This window comes from Bos taurus, chromosome 15 (genome assembly GCF_002263795.3).
Source record: "Bos taurus isolate L1 Dominette 01449 registration number 42190680 breed Hereford chromosome 15, ARS-UCD2.0, whole genome shotgun sequence".
Classification (NCBI taxonomy): Eukaryota; Metazoa; Chordata; class Mammalia; order Artiodactyla; family Bovidae; genus Bos; species Bos taurus.
In genome coordinates, this window is record NC_037342.1 from 5444424 (window position 1) to 5464778 (window position 20355).

Sequence of the window (20355 nt, forward strand, 5' to 3'; positions counted from 1 at the left end):
ATTTGCAAACCCATGGACTACAGTCCTCAGGATCCTCTGTCCATGAGGTTCTCCTGGCAAGAATATGGAAGTGGGTTGCTATTTCATTCTCCAAGATACGTTCCAAGACCAGGGATAGAACCCATGTCTCCTGCACTGGCATGCAGATTCTATACCAATGAGCCAACAAGGAAGCTATAACATGATAAACATTAAATAGCACTGATATGTTATACATGAAAGAGATAAGATAGCAAGTAAATCCTAAGAGTTCTCATCACAAGAAAAAGATTTTTTTCCTATTCCTTTAATTTGTATCCATATGAGGTGATGGATATTCACTACACTTATGTGATAATCATTGTTTGATGTATTTTAAGTCAAATCGTTATACTATACACCTTAAACTTTTACACTGTTGTATGTCAATCATATCTCAATAAAACTGAAAGAAAAAATAAAACAGTTTTCTTTCAAATTTGTATTTAAGTTTCCTAATGAAATGGACAATCTCTAGTTGCTTAATCACATGCTGGAAGTAAATTCACTAACCTTTCTGGTTGTATGAGATTCAGAAAGGATTTAGACAGGATTTATTTTACTATTCAAGCAAAGTATAAAACTACATCTGATATTTTAAACCAATGATTTCTGTATGTCATAAATTTCATCTTAATTGTTCTTGGAAATAATTTATCTATGGCCACAAAATTATAATCAGCTTCAGAAAAAAATACATTTTAAAAAACAGTCACTGGTTTATTATCTTTGCAAATATACAATTAGTATCAATCCTCATTACTCACAGATTCTGGATTTATGAAGAACCTACTCATTAATATTTATATGTATCCGAAGTCACTACTCTCAGAGCACTCATGGTCATTTGCAGACACACAGAGCTGTGAGAAATTTTAGTTGCCCAACACCTATGTTCCCAGCTAAGGTTGCTTGGACTGCAAGAAGATCCAACCATTCCATTCTGAAGGAAATCAGCCCTGGGATTTCTTTGGAAGGAATGATGCTAAAGTTGAAACTCCAGTACTTTGGCCACCTCATGCAAAGAGTTGACTCACTGGAAAAGACTCTGATGCTGGGAGGGATTGGGGGCAGGAGGAGAAGGGAACAACAGAGGATGAGAGCATCACCGACTCAATGGACGTGAGTTTGCGTGAACTCCGGGAGTTGGTGATGGACAGGGAGGCCTGGCGTGCTGCGATTCATGGGGTCGCAAAGAGTTGGACACGACTGAGCGAATGAACTGAACTGAACTGAAGCCTGAACAAAGCAACAATGCTTGTCTTTTTCCTATCGTGTTTTTCATAGTTTATGTAGCGTCATAGTTTCACATTTTGCGCTTCTTGTTGGTGGTTTTGCTATTTAAATTGACCCGGAGCGCAGTCAGCAGTGCTGTCTCCCGTCCCCAGCACTAGAGCACTGTGATGCGCCTTAAAGAGAACACGCTTCTGTTAGATGAACATCATACAGGCATGAGTTACAGTGCTGTTGCCCACGAGCTCAATGATAATTCAGCAACAATATATATTAAATAATGTGTCTAAAAAACACACCTAAAATCAGTTGTATGTTGAGCAGCTGGTGAAAATGTTATGACCAGAGGCTCACAGGGTCCTAGGCACAAATTTTCAGTATTTGCTAATTCAGTGTTCACAATGACTTAATAAAACAGAACTACTGAAAACAATGAGAATCAATCATATTATTTCCATAAACTGAACATTAAAAGAGATTACACTTTCCCCTTCTCCAAATCCATACATAAATCTATACATTTAAAATCAGCTCAAGCTCAGAGACGAACCAAAGGTGCAAAGAAATATTTGAAAAAGTGTATTAATTTACTATGTACTAATAAGGCAATGGTTTTGACTTTCTTTGATAAAATTATGGCTAAATACCTCGTGTGTCATCTTCCTTAAATTTCAGTTTTGATAAGTTAGTATCTGATCTTCGTAGAACTATACCCAAACCAGCTTCTAGTTCACTCAAAAGGTTCTGAAGTTTGGGATCAAAGTTTCTGCTCCATTCCTGATCCTAAATAAAATCAGACAAGAGCACATGATGATCAATATCTTGCCAAACAGGCTTCCTAAAACCTTGTCAAAAACTAAGTCCAAATATACTTGTTTCACTCAAAGCCTGGCACTACCTCCATCTCTTAAGAGAGGGATAAAAGTCCTTTCAACAGTTAAAACTTTATAAAGGTCATTTACCATCACAATTTAAGAATGGATGTAGATTGCATTTTACATCTTTTCCAATTTCTCTATTTGTCAACAAATTTAATTATTTTTTAATTAAAAAATATTTTAATTTCTAATATTACCAATAAATAAAATAATAAATATTTATATTTGTGTGTATGAAAGCATTTATCCAAAGACTTAGGCTAAAATCAACAATCATACAAGCTACTTTAATTTACTCACCTTTAGTAACATTGGTGCAAATACTTGCCGGACAGCTTGGTAAAGGGAATTAATAGGTGATTCTAACATAGATGAAACAAGAATATTATTATGTAGATTTTGATCAGTAATTACTTCGGGTCGCAGCTTGAAAAACACCAGCACTTTATCTTTTGTGTCAGCAAAATCAATCTAAAGTGATAAACAAATGATTTTTAATGTTATTTTCATAAAGTTAATATTTGAAAATATTACCCTAAAATGTTGTCCCTATAATTTTACCCCTTGGTAAAAGTATACTTTAGAAATAATTATAGTATATTACAATCAGTCTGTCTTTGCTCCGTAAGAAAACCTGGGTTTGAAAATGGTATCCCCACTTATAGGTGATTGTATCATAAAGCTACTTTGATAATTGATAAGTGATTATAAACAAAAGCACTACATAACTATTGTTGACATACAGTGCGAACTACTCCACTCCAGCCAGATTCATTAATACTACAAATCAAAGCTGTGTGCCCCAGGCACATACTGGTGAATAGTATAATTTTCCACCCTACTCCAGAAACTCTGTAACAAGGATGTGTATTACCCTCTTGCGTGCATAACTAAGTCACTTCAGTCATGTCCAGCTCTTTGGGACTCTATGAACTGCAACCCGCCAGGCTCCTCTATCCCTGCAATTCTCCAGGCAAGAACACTGGAGTGGGTTGCCACGCCCTCCTCCAGGGCATCTTCCTGACCCAGGGATCAAATCCGCATCTCTCACGTCTCCTGCACTGGCAGGTGGGTTCTTTACCACTAGGGCCACCTGGGAAGCCCAATTACCCTCTTACCCAAAACTAAATTCTACACAAATAGACAACCTAAAAACCAAAAAAAAAAAAAAAAAAAAAAACAGGTTGTCTATCTCCTAAAATCATCTTTACCCGAACCAGTGTTTTTCGTGTAAAGTATCTGAGCATCAAACTTTATTACTAAATTGTCATAAACCTAGATTATTTAAAATTAAAACTGTCTGAGCTAAACTGGAATTCACTAACCCAACCATGCTTAAAATAGGCCACTTCACAGCAATTAGTTCATTAGCTGTAAAGTATACCGCCCAAAAGAAGTTTTTGCATTATACACATATTCACAAAATTGTTCTCATTTCTTTTTCCAGGAAGAGAAGTCTATGCTGTAAAAAAAAAAAAAAAATTCAAACAAGTTCACTGTTGTGCGTGAAGAAACACGCTAAGGATGAGTGAGCTTCTGTGCTGCTTTTATCCTAATCATTGTATCTGTTTAGCCACTAGGAAAGAACTGTCATTTACTTGGCATTACTGCTTTTCTCAAACTCTCATTTTCGCCCATTAGAGTTCTATGCTAGTATGATCATTTTATTCCCATTACAAGCAAGTGAGAACTGCAGACTGCAGTAAGTAATTTGAAAAATTCATTCCTTAGTAATTAAATAGACCATACACTTGAACTTTTCTACTCCCACCTATGTGAAGAAAGAATATTCACAAAATACAGATTTTAATATCATACTTTGAAAACAGTAACTATGTCACTGGCCAAGGTGCTGCGGGGCATCAGGACAATGAGCTTTGCCTTAACCACAGTCAGAGTTACAGCAAAAGGTAAGGCGGCTACAGCTGTTCCTTCCCTGAGTAAAGAATCAGCACTCCTAGCCTAATCTTCCAGTTTCCCTATCATCAGCAACTGCTATTTACTCTTAACTTACTCTAATCTGATAATTACTAAGGTATACATTGGGCTTTCTAGGTGGTGCTAGTGTTAAAGAACCTGATTGCTAATGCAGGAGACATAAGAGATGTGATGGATCCCTGGGTCAGGAAGATCCCCTGGAGAAGGAAATGGCAACCCACTCCAGTATTCTTGCCTGGAGAATCCCACGGACAGAGGAGCCTGGAGGCTACCATCCCTAGTGTCAATGGACATGACTGAAGCACTTAGCATGCAAGCAAGGTATAATTTGTTCTTTTTTGAGGTTGCAAAATGTCTCTATCACCTCCTGGGATCCATCAGGGATCAGCAGACTACAACCTTCTGCCTGTTTTGTACAGTTCACAAGCTCAAAATTATTTCTATATTTTTTTAAAAATCAAAAGAATAATATTTCATGATATGAAATTCAAGCATCAGCGTCCATAAATGAAGCTGAATGCAGTCACACTCAGTCATTCACATATTGTCAACGTTGCTTTCTCACGTCAATGGCCAAGTTGTGACAGAGACCTTACAATCTGCCCAAGCCCAAAATATTTGTTATCTGGCCCATTATAGAAAAAAAATTTGCCAACTTCTATCCTATAGCATAAACCAGATCACATCTCTCTTGCTTAAGACTACCAACAACTTGGTATTTCAACCTAAATGGTGTACAAGGTCCGAAATGCTCAGTCCATATTTTAAACTTCCAGTCTTTGGGTTATTCATTAAACTTCAGCAATGACTGTGTAATTTTTTTTTCCCAGCCCTCTGAAACCAAGATGAGATCCAGTTCAAGTTGTGTCTGAATCTTTGCAACCCCATGGACTATAGCCCTCCAGGCTCCTCTGTCCATGGGGATTCTCCGGGCAAGGATACTAGAGTGGGTTGCCATGCCCTCCTCCAGGGGATCTTCTCAATCCAGGGACTGAACCCAGGTCTCCAGCATTGGGGGCAGATTCTTTATCTTCTGAGCCACCAGGGAAGCCCCTCCCTAAATCTGCCTACAACTAACTCACCATTCAAATCTCATTTCAAAGGGCTCCAATCCAAACAGGCATTCCCTCCTTCCCTATTTTAATGCAGTTCCTCACCCCGCCCCAATCACGACTTTAACATGACTCTATTTTTACTGGCAGCACTTATCAATACCTAAAATGATGTTACATTACATATCTGTGTGGATGAAGTGAAGTGAAGTTAAAATCACTCAGTCGTGTCCGACTCTTTGCAACCCCATGGACTTGTCCATGGAATTCTCCAGGCTAGAATACTGGAGTGGGTAGCCTTTCCCTCCTCCAGGGGATCTTCCCAACCCAGCGATCGAACCCAGGTCTCTCATATTGCAGGCAGATTCTTTACCAGCTGAGCCACAAGGGAAGTCCCATCTGTGTGGATGTGTTTAACCAATTTTTGTCCATTCAAATGTTACTCCTTGAAAATAAACTGACATATTCACGGCTTTATCCCTAGTACCCAGGACAATACCAGACCATAGTGGGTCAATTAATATTTGTTAATTTGTTAAATCATGCTGACTGTCAGACATCTAAAGTACAACTTAAGATATAGAAAAACATTTTCAAATATGACTAAGTATCTGTACTGTGATGTATGACTGTATATAAAATACACTGTTGGGCTCTACTAGCTTAAGTATTAAAGTAAAAAAGCTATAGACTCAATTTTCATTACACAAACCAAGAATTATTTTTACAAATCCAAACCCCTCATCTTATTTTCCCATTACACTCTACCTAAACTTCCAGATCCTGAAGGAAATCAGTCCTGAATATTCATTGGAAGGACTGATGTTGAAGCTGAAACTCCAATATTTTGGCCACCTCATGAGAAGAACCGGCTCATTGGAAAAGACCCTGATGCCGGGAAAGATTGAAGGCAGGAGGAGAAGGAGACGACAGAGGATGAGTTGGTCAGATGGCATCACCCACTGGATGGACATGAGTTTGAGCAGGCTCCAGGAGTTGGTGATAGACAAGCAAGCCTGGCGTGCTGCAGTCCATGGGGTCGCAAATGGTCGGGCACGACTGAGTGACTGAACTGAACTGAAACTTTCAGAGGCATTTACAGCAGTGTGCTTGATTTTATCATTTGTTGAGTATATGTCATTCTAGGTCATCCAGAGTGAGGCTCCAGAAGGCAGAAGCAGGGGGTCTTATTGTGAATTATATACTACTAACTTATCGGAGCAGGCCTCCTGGTGGCTCAGACAGTAAAGAATCTGCCTGCAATGCACAGGTTTGATCCCTGGGTTGGGAAGATCCCCTGGAGAAGGGAATGGCAGCCCCTTCCAGTAGTCTTGCCTGGAGAATTCCATGCACAGAGAAGCCTGGTGGACTACAGTTGTCAACTATGATTATCCATGCTTTTTACATCTTTGTAAACTTACTAAACCAAGGAAAGTGCCTTATATATAGTGAGTTCGAAATACAGTGATTGAATAGAATTGAGTCAAATCCAAGACTAAGATTCATAACAGGGTGAATAATCCAATCATCCTACAAAAATGCATTCAATGTTTGCTGTGTATCAAATACTCTGCTAGACCTAGGGATATGGATGAACACCAGAGGAAGAGGTTTAAAAATATGACTATGATTTGTTAACTTTCATCCATTTACTGAGCCCCTTTAACATGTGAGGCAATTTTTTCTGTATATTACTCTGAGTGCATATGTGTGTTTATCTCCTGGTTGCAGGTGCACCCATTTCTTAAACAATCCTGCCAGTAGAAGCAGCAATGAAATAAATATTAATGTCAATACATCACAGGTTGTACAACAAAAAAGAATTGACTATCTTATCATTCCGTAAAAGATTTTAGTTCCTAACTATTCTTTCCCTCGAGTAAATTTAAACTTAGAATATAATATAAAAAAAAAAGATACACTAGAATTTGCCCCCAAAGAACTTCAAAAGGGAGAAAGAAAAAAAAAGTTTAAATAAATAAGATAAATTTCGTGTTTTTAGTTATAACGTAAATGTAGTATTAAAAAAAAAAAAAACTAGAAAGACTGTAATTGTTCTCTGCCAGTGAGCGGACTGGGAGCTTCCTTCGGCCAGGAGGGATGCAAGCTTGGAAACCAAGTGAAGCGAGAGGCCCGCGCAGCTCGTCGGGAAGGGACAGCCACGGGCCCTGGAGGAGGACTCAAGCCAGGAGGCTCCCAGGGACCCGGCATCCGTCCTACTGAGCCCGGGACGGAAAGGTAGGCCGGGGCGGGGTGCAGGCAAGCATACCACGTTGGAGAAGGCGATGCCGGAATCGGATCGCTGCACTCTGAGGAGCATCTGGTTCCCGTCGTCCAAAAAGTTGTTGATTTCGGGGCCGTTGCCCAGCAGCGCATGGTCCCAGGATTCCGACACCAGCCCGAAATAGTTCCGAGTAGTGGCGAAAATGAAGAGCTTCCGCACGTCCCCGGGCACGCCGGCCATGACTCCGGAGAGAAGGACCGGAGAGGGCGGGCGGCAAGAGCGAACGACGGATAAAGCCGGAGGACGAAGGCGAACGGAGGCGCGGACAGCCCCAGCCGCTAGCTCGCCCGCGGCCTGCAGGGCTTCGCGGTTGCCAGGGGCAGTCGCTATGGCGACGGCGCACACGTCCGCGCGTGGCGGCGTTACCTCCTCCGGCACGCGCACGCCAAACCCAAGGGCCGATCGACCACCTCGGCGCTCCTTAGCTGCTCGCCGCCGTCATCGATTGCAGGGGATTCGGGCAAGTGTGGGTCAGGTGGCGAAGCCCGCCTTTAGTGCTTTCTGCTGACTTCTTGAAATGGCAACTCACTCCGGTACTCTTGCCTGGAAAATCCCATGGACGGAGGAGCCTGGCAGGCTGCAGTCCATGGGGTCGCTAAGAGTCGGACACGACTGAGCAACTTCACTTTCCCTTTTCATTTGCATGCATTGGAGAAGGAAATGGCAAACCACTCCAGTGTTCTTGCCTGGAGAATCCCAGGGACGGGAGAGCCTGGTGGGATGCCGTCTATGGGGTCGCACAGAGTCGGACACGACTGAAGCGACTTAGCAGCAGCAGCAGCAGCAGCAGCTGACTTCTTGCAACCGCAACTCACTCCAGTACTCTTGCCTGGAAAATCCCATGGACGGAGGAGCCTGGCAGGGTGCAGTCCATGGGGTCGCTAAGAGTCTGCCACGACTGAGCAACTTCACTTTCCCTTTTCATTTTCATGCATTGGAGAAGGAAATGGAAACCCACTCCAGTGTTCTTGCCTGGAGACTCCCAGGGATGGGGGAGCCTGGTGGGCTGCAGTCTATGGGGTCGCACAGAGTCGGACACGACTGAAGCGACGCAGCAGCAGCAGCACCTGACTTCTTACGACGCATTACTAGGAGACATGCAACTAATCTTCAAGTGCAACAGGATGGCGTGGATTTAGGAAGGCTAAAGGAGTTCTAGGGCTCCCTTTTCCCCTGCACTCATTAGCAAACCATTCTGTCAGCATCATGTTCCACACCTGTAAACTGGGGAAATATTATCTAGGTTGTAGTGAGGATTTTAAGAGAATATTATTTAAACATCGCTTTTTGCCAAATTCAGACTTAAACTGAAGAAAGTAGGGAAAACCACTAGACCGTTCAGGTATGACCTAAATCAAATTCCTTACGATTATACAGTGTAAGTGAGAAGTAGAGTGCCTGATGAACTATGGATGGAGGTTCGTGACATTGTACAGGAGACAGGGATCAAGACCATCCCCAAGAAAAAGAAATGCAAAAAAGCAAAATGGCTGTCTGAGGAGGCCTTACAAATAGCTGTGAAAAGAAGAGAAGCAAAAAGCAAAAGAGAAAAGGAAAGGTGTAAGCATCTGAATCCAGAGTTCCAAAGAATAGCAAGGAGAGATAAGAAAGCCTTCCTCAACGATCAATGCAAAGAAATAGAGGAAAACAACAGAATGGGAAAGACTAGAGATCTCTTCAAGAAAATTAGAGATACCAAGGGAACATTTCATGCAAAGATGGGCTCGATAAAGGGCAGAAATGGTATGGACCTAACAGAAGCAGACGATATTAAGAAGAGGTGGCAAGAATACACAGAAGAACTGTACAAGAAAGATCTTCATGCCCCAGTTAATCACGATGGTGTGATCACTGACCTAGAGCCAGACATCCTGGAATGTGAAGTCAAGTGGGCCTTAGAAAGCATCACTATGAACAAAGCTAGTGGACGTGATGGAATCCCAGTTGAGCTATTTCAAATCCTGAAAGATGATTCTGTGAAAGTGCTGCACTCAATATGCCAGCAAATTTCGAAAACTCAGCAGTGCCCACAGGACTGGAAAACGTCAGTTTTCATTCCAATCCCAAAGAAAGGCAATGCCAAAGAATGCTCAAACTACCACACAATTGCATTCATCTCAACTGCAAGGAGATCCAACCAGTCCATTCTAAAGGAGATCAGTCCTGGATGTTCATGGAAGGACTGATGCTAAAGCTGAAACTCCAATACTTTGGCCACCTCATGCGAAGAGTTGACTCATTGGAAAAGACTCTGATGCTGGGAGGGATTGGGGGCAGGAGGAGAAGGGGACGACAGAGGATGAGATGGCTGGATGGCATCACCGACTTGATGGACATGAGTTTCAGTGAACTCCGGGAAATGGTGATGGACAGGGAGGCCTGGCGTGCTGCAATTCATGGGGTTGCAAAGAGTCGGACACGACTGAGAGACTGAAATGAACTGAATTGATTTTTTTTTAAAGGTCTGGTAAAGAATAGGAGTTTAATACAATGTTAATTTACTTCTGCTCATTTCTGTGCTAATTTCCCACCATGAATTTTGTCATCCTATTATTAATTTCTGAAAAATTTAACCAGTTTTTTCATCATAATCAATCATCATCAGAACACAGAACCATATTTGTAAAATAACCAAAACAGTGTATGGTACTTGTTAATTTGTTTTATAATAGCACAACCAAATACTTAAGAAATACAGAAGTGAAATTAGGCTTCATTTTCTACTCCATGGCATCACTAGAAACTACTAAACTGCCATTTATCTCAATATTCATCAAAGACTCTGAATTCAATAATTATCTTCTAAAGATGTTTACCACATGCTCCTATATGCCATGTAATGAACTAGGCCCTCGAGGCTACAGTCTCTGCCCTAAGGGTTTTTGGTGTACTCAGTCTTCTCAGCCCTGATTTGAGCCATTACCTAGGGAAAAGGACACTAATTTTTTATTTGTACCGAATAATCACAACTGTATTCTTTTAGAATTAGAAAGGTCATTTTATCTCCTGAGCATCTTGATTGAGTTCTGGGAATGGAAACTAAAGAAAGCTGAAGTCCTTTAAATTATAAAAGGAAATGAGTTCAGATTCTTACAAAACAGTTTGAAAAGTGGGAGAGGAGTCAGTGAGGTAGAATGCTGGAGACTCCAAATAGGAACCCAGGGTGACTGGGTAGCCAAAAAGGCCTTTGAAACAAAAATGGCTAATAGGGATACAGAGATTCTTGCTCTGTGATGGGCATAATGACCCTTCCCAGGATCTTAAGGAAAGCTTCCATAACTCACAAATGGTTAGTCTAGATGAGTTATTTTGGTGGGAATGTATAAAATGTCTAAGTATCCTAGGTAATATGAATTAAAATGAATGAAAAGGCAATACATGTAGGGACATGAATAAAGAAAGCTGTTGAGATCATGAGAATCTCATCCTCCCAGAAATATTTAAAATCTTGATGCCTTTTGGACTTACGCAAGATATGAAATTTGAGTTTTCAATCCATTTTAACCCAGATGTCAAAAAAAAAAAAAAAACATATTAATCTAGATGTCCAGCTGACATGTAAACCCAATGAGGGTAAGGATGTTGTGTATCTTGTTCACAGCTGTTTACCCAGACTTAGGCCTAGAGTGGAAAATGACTCAGGAAGCTTGAATAAAGAATAAAGAATCTCACAGATAGTAAGTTACAGAATGAAGATTTATTCCAAACCCTATTGACTCAGTCTCCAGACACTCTATCACAATGATAGATAGCAGGTTAGCCTCTAACATCATGTCACCCCTTTCACAGCTAAGAAGTACTTACCATCCAGGTGTGGCCATTAACTAATTCTCACAATTAGTGGGCAGAAGTAATGTGTGCCACATGCAAGGCAAAGTTTCAAAGAAGTAACTATACCTTTACCCTTTGCCAGCTGGATGGAGCTAACAAAGCAACAAGAAATGGCAGAACCATGAAAAAGTTAGAACCAGAGCTCCTGAGTCAGTGTGGAGTACAGCCAGCAATTGTTAAGCAAGGAATAACCTTTATTGTGTTTGAACCATTTTATATTATGTAGTGTGGGCCTATTTTTAAATAGCAATTTAGGCCACACTAACTGAAGAGTAGGGCTTGCCAGGTGCAGCTAATGGTAAAGAATCTGGCTGCCAAGGCAGAAGGAATAAGAGATAATCCCTGGGTTGGGAAGAGCTCCTGGAGGAGGGCAGGGCAACTCACTCCAGTATTCTCACCTGGAGAATCCCATGGACTGAGGGCTACAGTCTAGGGTTTCAAAGAGTCAGAAACACCTGAAGCAACTTTGCACACACACAACCAAAGAGTAATTGATATCAGCCATAGGGTGCTCTTTAAAAAAATGTTAGTGTGGAGCATTGATTTAGAAGTTAGCCAGCAGGTGACATTCAAACAGTGTGAGCCAGAGGTCAGGGGCCAAAATCTTTCTGAACCAAGGATTCCAATTTTCTTAAATATTTGCATTTCTCAAAACTGTTGGTCTCAGGACTTCTTTATACATTAAAAATTTACTGAGGCCTTTAGAAAAAATTTGTTTCTGTGCATTATTTCTGTAAAAATTTACTATCAGTTCAGTTCAGTCTCTCAGTCGTGTCCGACTCTTTGCGACCCCATGAATTGCAGCACGCCAGGCCTCCCTGTCCATCACCATCTCCTGGAGTTCACTCAAACTCACGTCCATTGAGTCGGTGATGCCATCCAGCCATCTCATCCTCTGTCATCCCCTTCTCCTCCTGCCCCCAATCCCTCCCAGCATCAGAGTCTTTTCCAGTGAGTCAACTCTTCGCATGAGGTGGCCAAAGTACTGGAGTTTCAGCTTTAACATCATTCCTTCCAAAGAACACCCAGGGCTGATCTCCTTCAGAATGGAGTGGTTGGATCTCCTTGCAGTCCAAGGGACTCTCAAGAGTCTTCTCCAACACCACAGTTGAAAAGCATCAACTATTCGGTGCTCAGCTCAAATTTACTATAGTAGTCATTCAAAGTGAGACAGATTCTAAAATTCATCCAATTAAAAATAATAAGCAGGACTTTCCTGGTGGTCCAATGGTTAAGAATTCACCTTGCAATGTAGGGGACATAGACTCAATCCCTGGTCAGGGAACTAATTTCCCATGTGCCCTGGGGCAACCAAGCTCAGACAGGGCAACTACTGAGCCTAAGTGCTCTGGAGCCTGAAAGCCAAAACCAGAGAGAAGCCCTCAGAACTCAACAAAAGAGCTTGCATGCTGCAACTAGGATCTAATGCACCCAAATAAATAAATATTTTTAAATATAAAAGTAATAAGTTAACATGACTTGTTAACATAAATAATATATTTTGATGAAAATAATTATAATTCCCAATATAAAAATAAATTTGGTCAGAAGAGCGGTATTGTTTTACGTTTCCACAAATTTCTTTAGTATATAAATGCCTTAGTAGGAGGCAGTTATTTAATAGATCTTCTATCTACTATTGTATTCATCCCTTGCAATATGTTGTTTTGGTTGAAGTATGTGGAGAACACTACAGATATGTGGTTAGAAAACAGAAATATGTGTAGCTGGAAAACAGAAAGAATTTTATAGTCTTTTCAGATAGCTGTGATACTAAACCCAAACTCCACAAATGGTAGTTTCCTTCTTTGTGTGTGTGTGTGTGTGTGTGTGTGTGTGTGTGTGTGCGCGCGCGCGCGCGCATGCACTTATTTTGACCATGCTGCATGGCCTGTTGGACCTTAATTACCAGACCAGGGGTAAAACCCATGCCCCCAGCAGTGGACACACAGAGCCTTATCGACTGGACCACCAGGGAATTCTCCACAAACAGCAGTTTCTTGAAGGACAGTTGAAATTTAGAATCTGAAACCATATCAATAAACATTTCATACTCAGTTACATTAAAACCCATTGGTTATCTTGCACTCTGAATGGATATTTTGCCTGTACATAACTGTAACTTCATGTATTGATCATTTGGAAAACATTTGAGCTATGTAGATCTTCCAAATGTGGATACATTTCATTATACAATATCATAAAATCACATTCCTTAATAAACCACTGATACCAGAAGAAAAAGTCTGTGTATGGTGAGGTTGTCAAGCTTACAGTAGTAGAGAATTTAAGTTTTCCAAAATTCTACTTTTTCATGAAAGCCTGAATTTCATCATTGGCAACAAATATTGTTCATTTTTTCCTTGAAATGATAGACTTATTTAATTCATTTTTGAGGGAAAAAAATGTCTGCCAAATACCCAAGTCTTAAGAGTAATAGTTTGTCATCTATTCAAGTAAAAATTTTCTTCAGTGATAAAAGCTGATACTGCTAAGTCACTTCAGTCATGTCCGACTCTGTGTGACCCCATAGACGGCAGCCCACCAGGCCCTGCCATCCCTGGGATTCTCCAGGCAAGAACACTGGAGTGGGTTGCCATTTCCTTCTCCAATGCATGAAAGTGAAAAGTGAAAGTGAAGTTGCCCAGTCGTGTCGGACCCTCAGCAACCCCATGGACTGCAGCCTTCCTCCTCCGTCCACGGGATTTTCCAGGCAGGAGTCATGGAGTGGGGTGCCATTGCCTTCTCCGATAAAAGCTGCTAGTTTTGATCACAACTCAAACAGTAACACAAGTTCCTGGTTGTTTTTTTGTTTGTTTGTTTGTTTCTTTTCCTTAAGGCAACCACTGTACTTCAGTATTCAGCGTAAGTGCTTTTGGTGTTTCATCCATCAGAACACTAAACTGACTTGAACTCAAGATTTGAGATTTGACTAAATTATTTACTCTATCATTGAAGACATTCTTAAATGAAACTGGTATCTTTTCCTTTGAGTACATGGAGGAGAAGAAAGGATGTCTACTAGAACATTTCAGTGTCCCAGCCTTGATTTGTGCAAAGATGCCAGCAGTTTAGCCACACTGGGTTAGTTTTCCAGGGCTGTGTCACAAATTGCTGCAAACTCAGTGGCCTATAAAAACCCTCCTTTATTAGCATTCAGTTCTGTCCATTAGTAGTCTGCGAACTGCATCTCAGCCTCTACTAATAGTACCACAAAGTTGAGTTCAATATATTGCCCAGGCTGAGTTCTAATCTGGACCTTAGGGTCCTTTTCCAAGCTCATTTTGTTGTTCAGTTGCTAAGTCATGTCCAACTCTTTGCAACCCCATGGATTGCAGTATGCCAGGCTCCTCTGTCCTCCACTACCTCCTGGAGTTTGCTCAAACTCATGTCTAAAGATTCAGTGATGCTACCTAACCATCTCATCCTCTGCTGCCCCCTTCTCCTTTTGCCTTCAATCCTTCCCAGCATCAGGGTCTTTTCCAATGAGTCAGCTCTTCACATCAAGTGGCCAAAGTATTGGAGCTTCAGCTTCGACATCAGTCCTTTCAATGAATACTTAGGGTTTATTTCCTTTAGGATTGACTGGTTTGATTTCCTTGCAGTCCAAGGGACTCTCAGGAGTCTTCTCCACCACCACAGCTTGAAAGCACCAGTTCTTCAGCACTCAACCTTCTTATATTCACATCCATACAAACTCATATAGCTGAGACAATTAAATTCCTTGTAGCTGCAAGACCAAGGTCCCCATTTTTTTGCCAACCATAAGCTGACATTCTTTACCTTCATCTTCAAAGCCAAGGATGGAGAACTTTATCACACAACAAATCTCTCTTATGTTTCAATTCTTTAAGGGCCCCATTCCTTTCAAGAATTTACCTAGCCCAGAGGATAACCTCCTTTATTAACTCAAAGTCAACTGAAGCATGGAAGTGATAGCCCACCATATTCACAGGTTTTGCCTTCATTCAAGGTTAAAAGGTTATACAAGCTGTGCCCACCAGGGAGTGGAAACCTTGGGGCTGTTTTAGAATTCTGCCCACCATTACTTTTACACCATCAAATGTCAAGCACAATGAAAGAGGCACAAAATGTCTATTATTGTGGAAATAGTTTGACATTAGAGACCCCTGAAAATATTTCAAGCTTCCACAGGGGATCATTTGTTCTAGACAGTCTCTACATTACCTATATCTATTTAAGAAAATGAATGTAAAAAAAAGGGTTTTTAAGTTTTATCCATTATGGTTGACAAATATTGGCAAATTATATTGAAAAAAAAAATGCCATAGAATTGCTATAATATCATTTTTATATTAAAGTATAATAATCATCTAGTTATTATCCTTGGACAATGTTGGGAGAGCTGTACATGAAAGGATGTAATTTCAGAACCTCTTCTTCAGACTCAGAGAAGCTGAAACTTACTCCGAGGCATAATTATTTACAGATTACAATCACCAGCACAATGAAATGTACATTCTCATATGACATTTAATGTTCAACTCAAATACTTAAATATATTTACCTCTATACATTTTTATGTGTCCCCAAGGATTAATAGGAATTCTATTTCTTCAAATTCTGTTCCTAAGTCAGAAAAGAGTCTCTAACCATTACCCTGGAGTCTAGTAAGCAATCGATGCTTCCTGTAGTCATTTGTGTTGAAAATATAGGGGGTGAGAGGAAGGAGCCATGTGAGTAAAGGATTTAGTATTTATTGGGTCATATGTGTAACTGAAGTTTATTCTTTCATCTGCACTTCTGTCTACCTCCAATCCCCCAACGAATCCTGGGCATGATGGTGGAATAGCAAGAAATGTGATAATGTGGAGTTGATTTCTCCCAGTCTCCACTAACAAAAACAATCAAAAGCTGACATTTGGAGGAGAACAAAGTCAAAGTTTGGAACTCCTTGCAGATAATACTTTTGGATTTCATTATGAGAAAATGCAGACACTATGATTAAACAATTTAGATAGTTTGAGTCTTCTATCAGATGTTAAATACTATTTATTTGAATGCTAGTGCTTTGTTGAGTTCAGTTCAGTTCAGTTCAGTCGCTCAGACGTGTCCGACTCTTTGGGACCCCACGAACCGCAGCACGCCAGGCCTCCCTGTCCATCACCATCTCCCGGAGTTCACTCAAACTCACATCCATCGATTCGGTGATGCCATCCAGCCATCTCATCCTCTGTCATCCCCTTTTCCTCCTGCCCCCAATCCCTCCCAGCATCAGTCTTTTCCAGTGAGTCAACTCTTCTCATGAGGTGGCCAAAGTACTGAAGTTGCAGCTTTAGCATCATTCCTTCCAAAGAATACCCAGGGCTGATCTCCTTCAGAATGGACTGGTTGGATCTCCTTGCAGTCCAAGGGACTCTCAGGAGTCTTCTCCAACACCACAGTTCAAAAGCATCAATTCTTTGGTGCTCAGCTTTCTTCACAGTCCAACTCTCACATCCATACATGAGCACTGGAAAAACCATAGCCTTGACTGGACGGACCTTTGTTGGCAAAGTAATGTCTCTGCTTTTCAATATGCTATCTAGGTTGGTCATAACTTTTCTTCCAAGGAGTAAGCGTCTTTCAATTTCATGGCTGCAATCACCATCTGCAGTGATTTTGGAGCGTAAAAAAATAAAGTCTGACACTGTTTCCACTGTTTCCCCATCTATTTGCCATGAAGTGATGGGACTGGATGCCGTGATCTTCATTTTCTGAATGTTGAGCTTTAAGCCAACGTTTTCACTCTCCTCTTTCACTTTCATCAAGAGGCTCTTTAGTCCTCTTCATTTTCTGCCATAAGGGTGGTGTCATCTGCATATCTGAGGTTATTGATATTTCTCCTGGCAATCTTGATTCCAGCTTGTGCTTCTTCCAGCCCAGCGTTTCTCATAATGTACTCTGCTGCTGCTGCTGCTAAGTCATTTCAGTCGTGTCCGACTCTGTGTGACCCCATAGACGTCAGCCCACCAGGCTCCCCCATCCCTGGGATTCTCCAGGCAAGAACACTGGAGTGGGTTGCCATTTCCTTCTCCAATGCATGAAAGTGAAAAAGTGAAAGCGAAGTCGCTCAGTCGTGTCCAACTCTTAGCGACCCCATGGACTTCAGCCCACCAGGCTCCTCCGCCCATGGGATTTTCCAGGCAAGAGTACTTGAGTGGGGTGCCTTTGCCTTCTCTGCATAGAAGTTAAATAAGCAGAGTGACAATATACAGCCTTGGCATACTCCTTTTCCTATTTGGAACCAGTCTGTTGTTCCATGTCCAGTTCTAACTGTTGCTTCCTGACCTGTATATAGGTTTGTCAAGAGGCAGGTCAGGTGGTCTGGTATTCCCATCTCTTTCAGAATTTCCCACAGTTTATTGTGATCCACACAGTCAAAGGCTTTGGCATAGTCAATAAACCAGAAATAGATGTTTTTCTGGAACTCTCTTGCTTTTTCGATGATCCAGCAGATGTTGGCAATTTGATCTCTGGTTCCTCTGCCTTTTCTAAAACCAGCTTGAACATCTGGAAGTTCACAGTTCACATATTACTGAAGCCTGGCTTGGAGAATTTTGAGCATTACTAGCCTGTGAGATGAGTGCGATTGTGCGGTAGTCACATATTAAAAATTAAATGTGAAAGTTAATTGTAAACTTTGTGGTAATTTTTTGCTCTACCTTTTGAACTTTGTTATAAATCACCTTATGTAAGTGTTCTCCTGAATAGTCACAATTGTTTTAATTGACAATATATCTTATTGGTATTGAGGAGAAAGAAAACTTGAGGCTCTAAAAATTTATCTGAAAAGAGTTCTAATGACTATCATACATTCTAACATCTTTCAAATTAAGAAAAAAAATGTTGCTTGGACTAAGCAAAATAAAATATGTCTTCTTTTTCCTCTGCCATAGTAACCAATAATGTTCTAGACATTTGATGACATTCATGACTTTTGATGGATATGTCAAATTTGGATAGATTTGTTCTAATGACAAAGAACAGGGTCCCCAGCTGACCCTTGACTAACTCATGAGAGCAAGTGTTTTAAACAACTGAGTTATTGAATTCTCTGTTGCTCTGTGCTAAGCTAACTCATCCAAACTGCAGATAGGGTGTGTACTCAGCCACCCCATAGTCTCACACCCAGACCAGTTTAATTTACATAGCCTACTTTACCCTGTAGGTGTGTGAGCTTGTAAAGCTGTTTTACAGAATGCTGTCTTAATGAAGCCTGTTGCATATATACCAAATTATGTGATAATTACTTGTCTAATAAATACAGAGCTTTTAATTTTGCCTTTCAGTGTAATAAGGTATGCTGCCTGCCTGCTGCTAAGTCACTTCAGTCGTGTCCGACTCTGTGCAACCCCATAGACGGCAGCCCACTAGGCTCCTCTGTCCCTGGGATTCTCCAGGCCAGAACACTGGAGTGGGTTGCCATTTCCTTCTCCAATGCATGAAAGTGAAAAGTGAAAGTGAAGTCACTCAGTCGTGTCTGACTCTTAGTGACCCCATGGACTGCAGCCTACCAGGCTCCTCCATCCATGGGATTTTCCAGGCCAGAGTACTGGAGTGGGGTGCCATCACTTTCTTCGAGAGCACAAGGCTAAGTTCTTGTCTAATACTTAGAAATGAATTGTGAATTCACACGTACTGACAAAGCAAAAGACTTTTGGGAAGGGGCACCTTGGCAAATAAGGTAAGGGAGCCCAGGAGAGAACTCTGCCATGTGCCTTGCAGTCTCAGGTTTCACGGTAATGGGGTTAGCTTTCCAGGCTGTCTTTGGCCAATCACCTTGCTTGCTGCCAAATTTGGTCTGGCTCAGGGTCTTTCCTAGTGATATGCACCTCTCTCAACCAAGATGGATTCCAGTGTGAGGGCTTCTGGGAGGCTGACGGGGCTGGCATCTCCTACCTACTCCTTTGTGCACCTCCTGAATTCTTTCAAGCTATTTTCATAAGACGTACCTGACTTAGCAACTGAACAACAATTCTAGACCGATATCTCCTCCTTCCTTTCAGCCCCTCCCAAATTCTCCTGGTTAGTTTCCAATGTTGGTACCACATTCTTTATCTGAACCTCCTGTTGTGGGAAAGCTCAGGCAAGCAGGTATCATCATATCTGGTTAAGGCAGACAGTTTCGGTTTACAGTTCCTTGACATGACACTGATTTCTCTTTTAGATGCTGTGATGCTTACTGTGTGCAGGATCTGGCTTAAAAGGAAACAGTCTTACTCAGATTTGCAGCTGAATGCCCTTTAATGTTATTTTTAAAGTATGCATAACCACTGATGTAAAGTGCTAAAGGGAAAGGAAAGTTTTATACCATGGTAACCATTAATTAAAAATGTTCACATAAACTATTATTTTGAGTTTTTTATTTTCCATTGCTATTTCCATTTTTATTTACATAAAATGATTGTAAATAACATGTAATTAAATCAGAGCTTTCTGCTTCAGAGCCTAACATCTCTTTAAAAAATAAATTCTATGATAGAATAACCCTCTAACATCACAGCTTTTTGCTTTAAGACTAGAACATCAAAACATTGGCAGCATCAATTTACTCAGCAAGGTGGCTTAGGATAAATTTAAAGAAAAGAAAGTGAAAATATTAGTCACTCAATTGTGTCCAACTCTTTGGGACCCATAGATTGTAGCCCACCAGTCTGTCCATAGGATTTCCCAGGCAAGAATCCTGGGGTGGGTGGCCATTTCCTTCTCCAGGGGATCTTCCTGACACAGGGATTGAACCCAGGTCTCCCACATTGCAGGCAGATTCTTTACTGTCTGAACCACAAGGCAGATAGGGTAGGGGGTCCCTGGAGAAAGACAACCAGGCCTGGCTTTCTTGACAGAAGAACCCATTTTGCTCTAAGTTATTTTGTGATCTAGGCCTGGCCATAATGCTTGTTTGTGAACATACCACATAATTAATGATCTTAAGGGAAGGAAGGCAGAAAGTAAGACACAATAGTCAAGACACAATAATGCAGGCTTGAGCAGGGTCCTGGTTCCTCAAGGGATATAAATAATAATATAGCTTTGAGTTCTACAGAAGCTAAGGCCAGTACTGAGATGGAGGATGGAATGATGATGTTGACCTTCCAGTCTTCAGTCAATTAAAGCTTGT

At 41.1% G+C, this 20355-nt stretch overlaps 1 protein-coding gene across 2 annotated transcripts in view; it reads right to left on the reverse strand.

Annotated features, from left to right (window-relative positions):
* The window catches only part of DYNC2H1 (dynein cytoplasmic 2 heavy chain 1), a 395032-nt gene extending 387296 nt beyond the window's left edge, over window positions 1-7736 (reverse strand). For both annotated transcript variants that reach the window (XM_024975702.2, XM_024975701.2), the window contains exons 1-3: window positions 7389-7736; window positions 2430-2600; window positions 1899-2034 (exon numbers count right to left, since the gene is read on the reverse strand). In XM_024975702.2, the coding sequence (XP_024831470.1) occupies window positions 1899-2034; window positions 2430-2600; window positions 7389-7583 (502 nt within the window). In that variant the 5' untranslated portion in view covers window positions 7584-7736. The remainder of the gene's footprint in view (window positions 1-1898; window positions 2035-2429; window positions 2601-7388) is intronic.
* Window positions 7737-20355: the final 12619 nt, after the last annotated feature.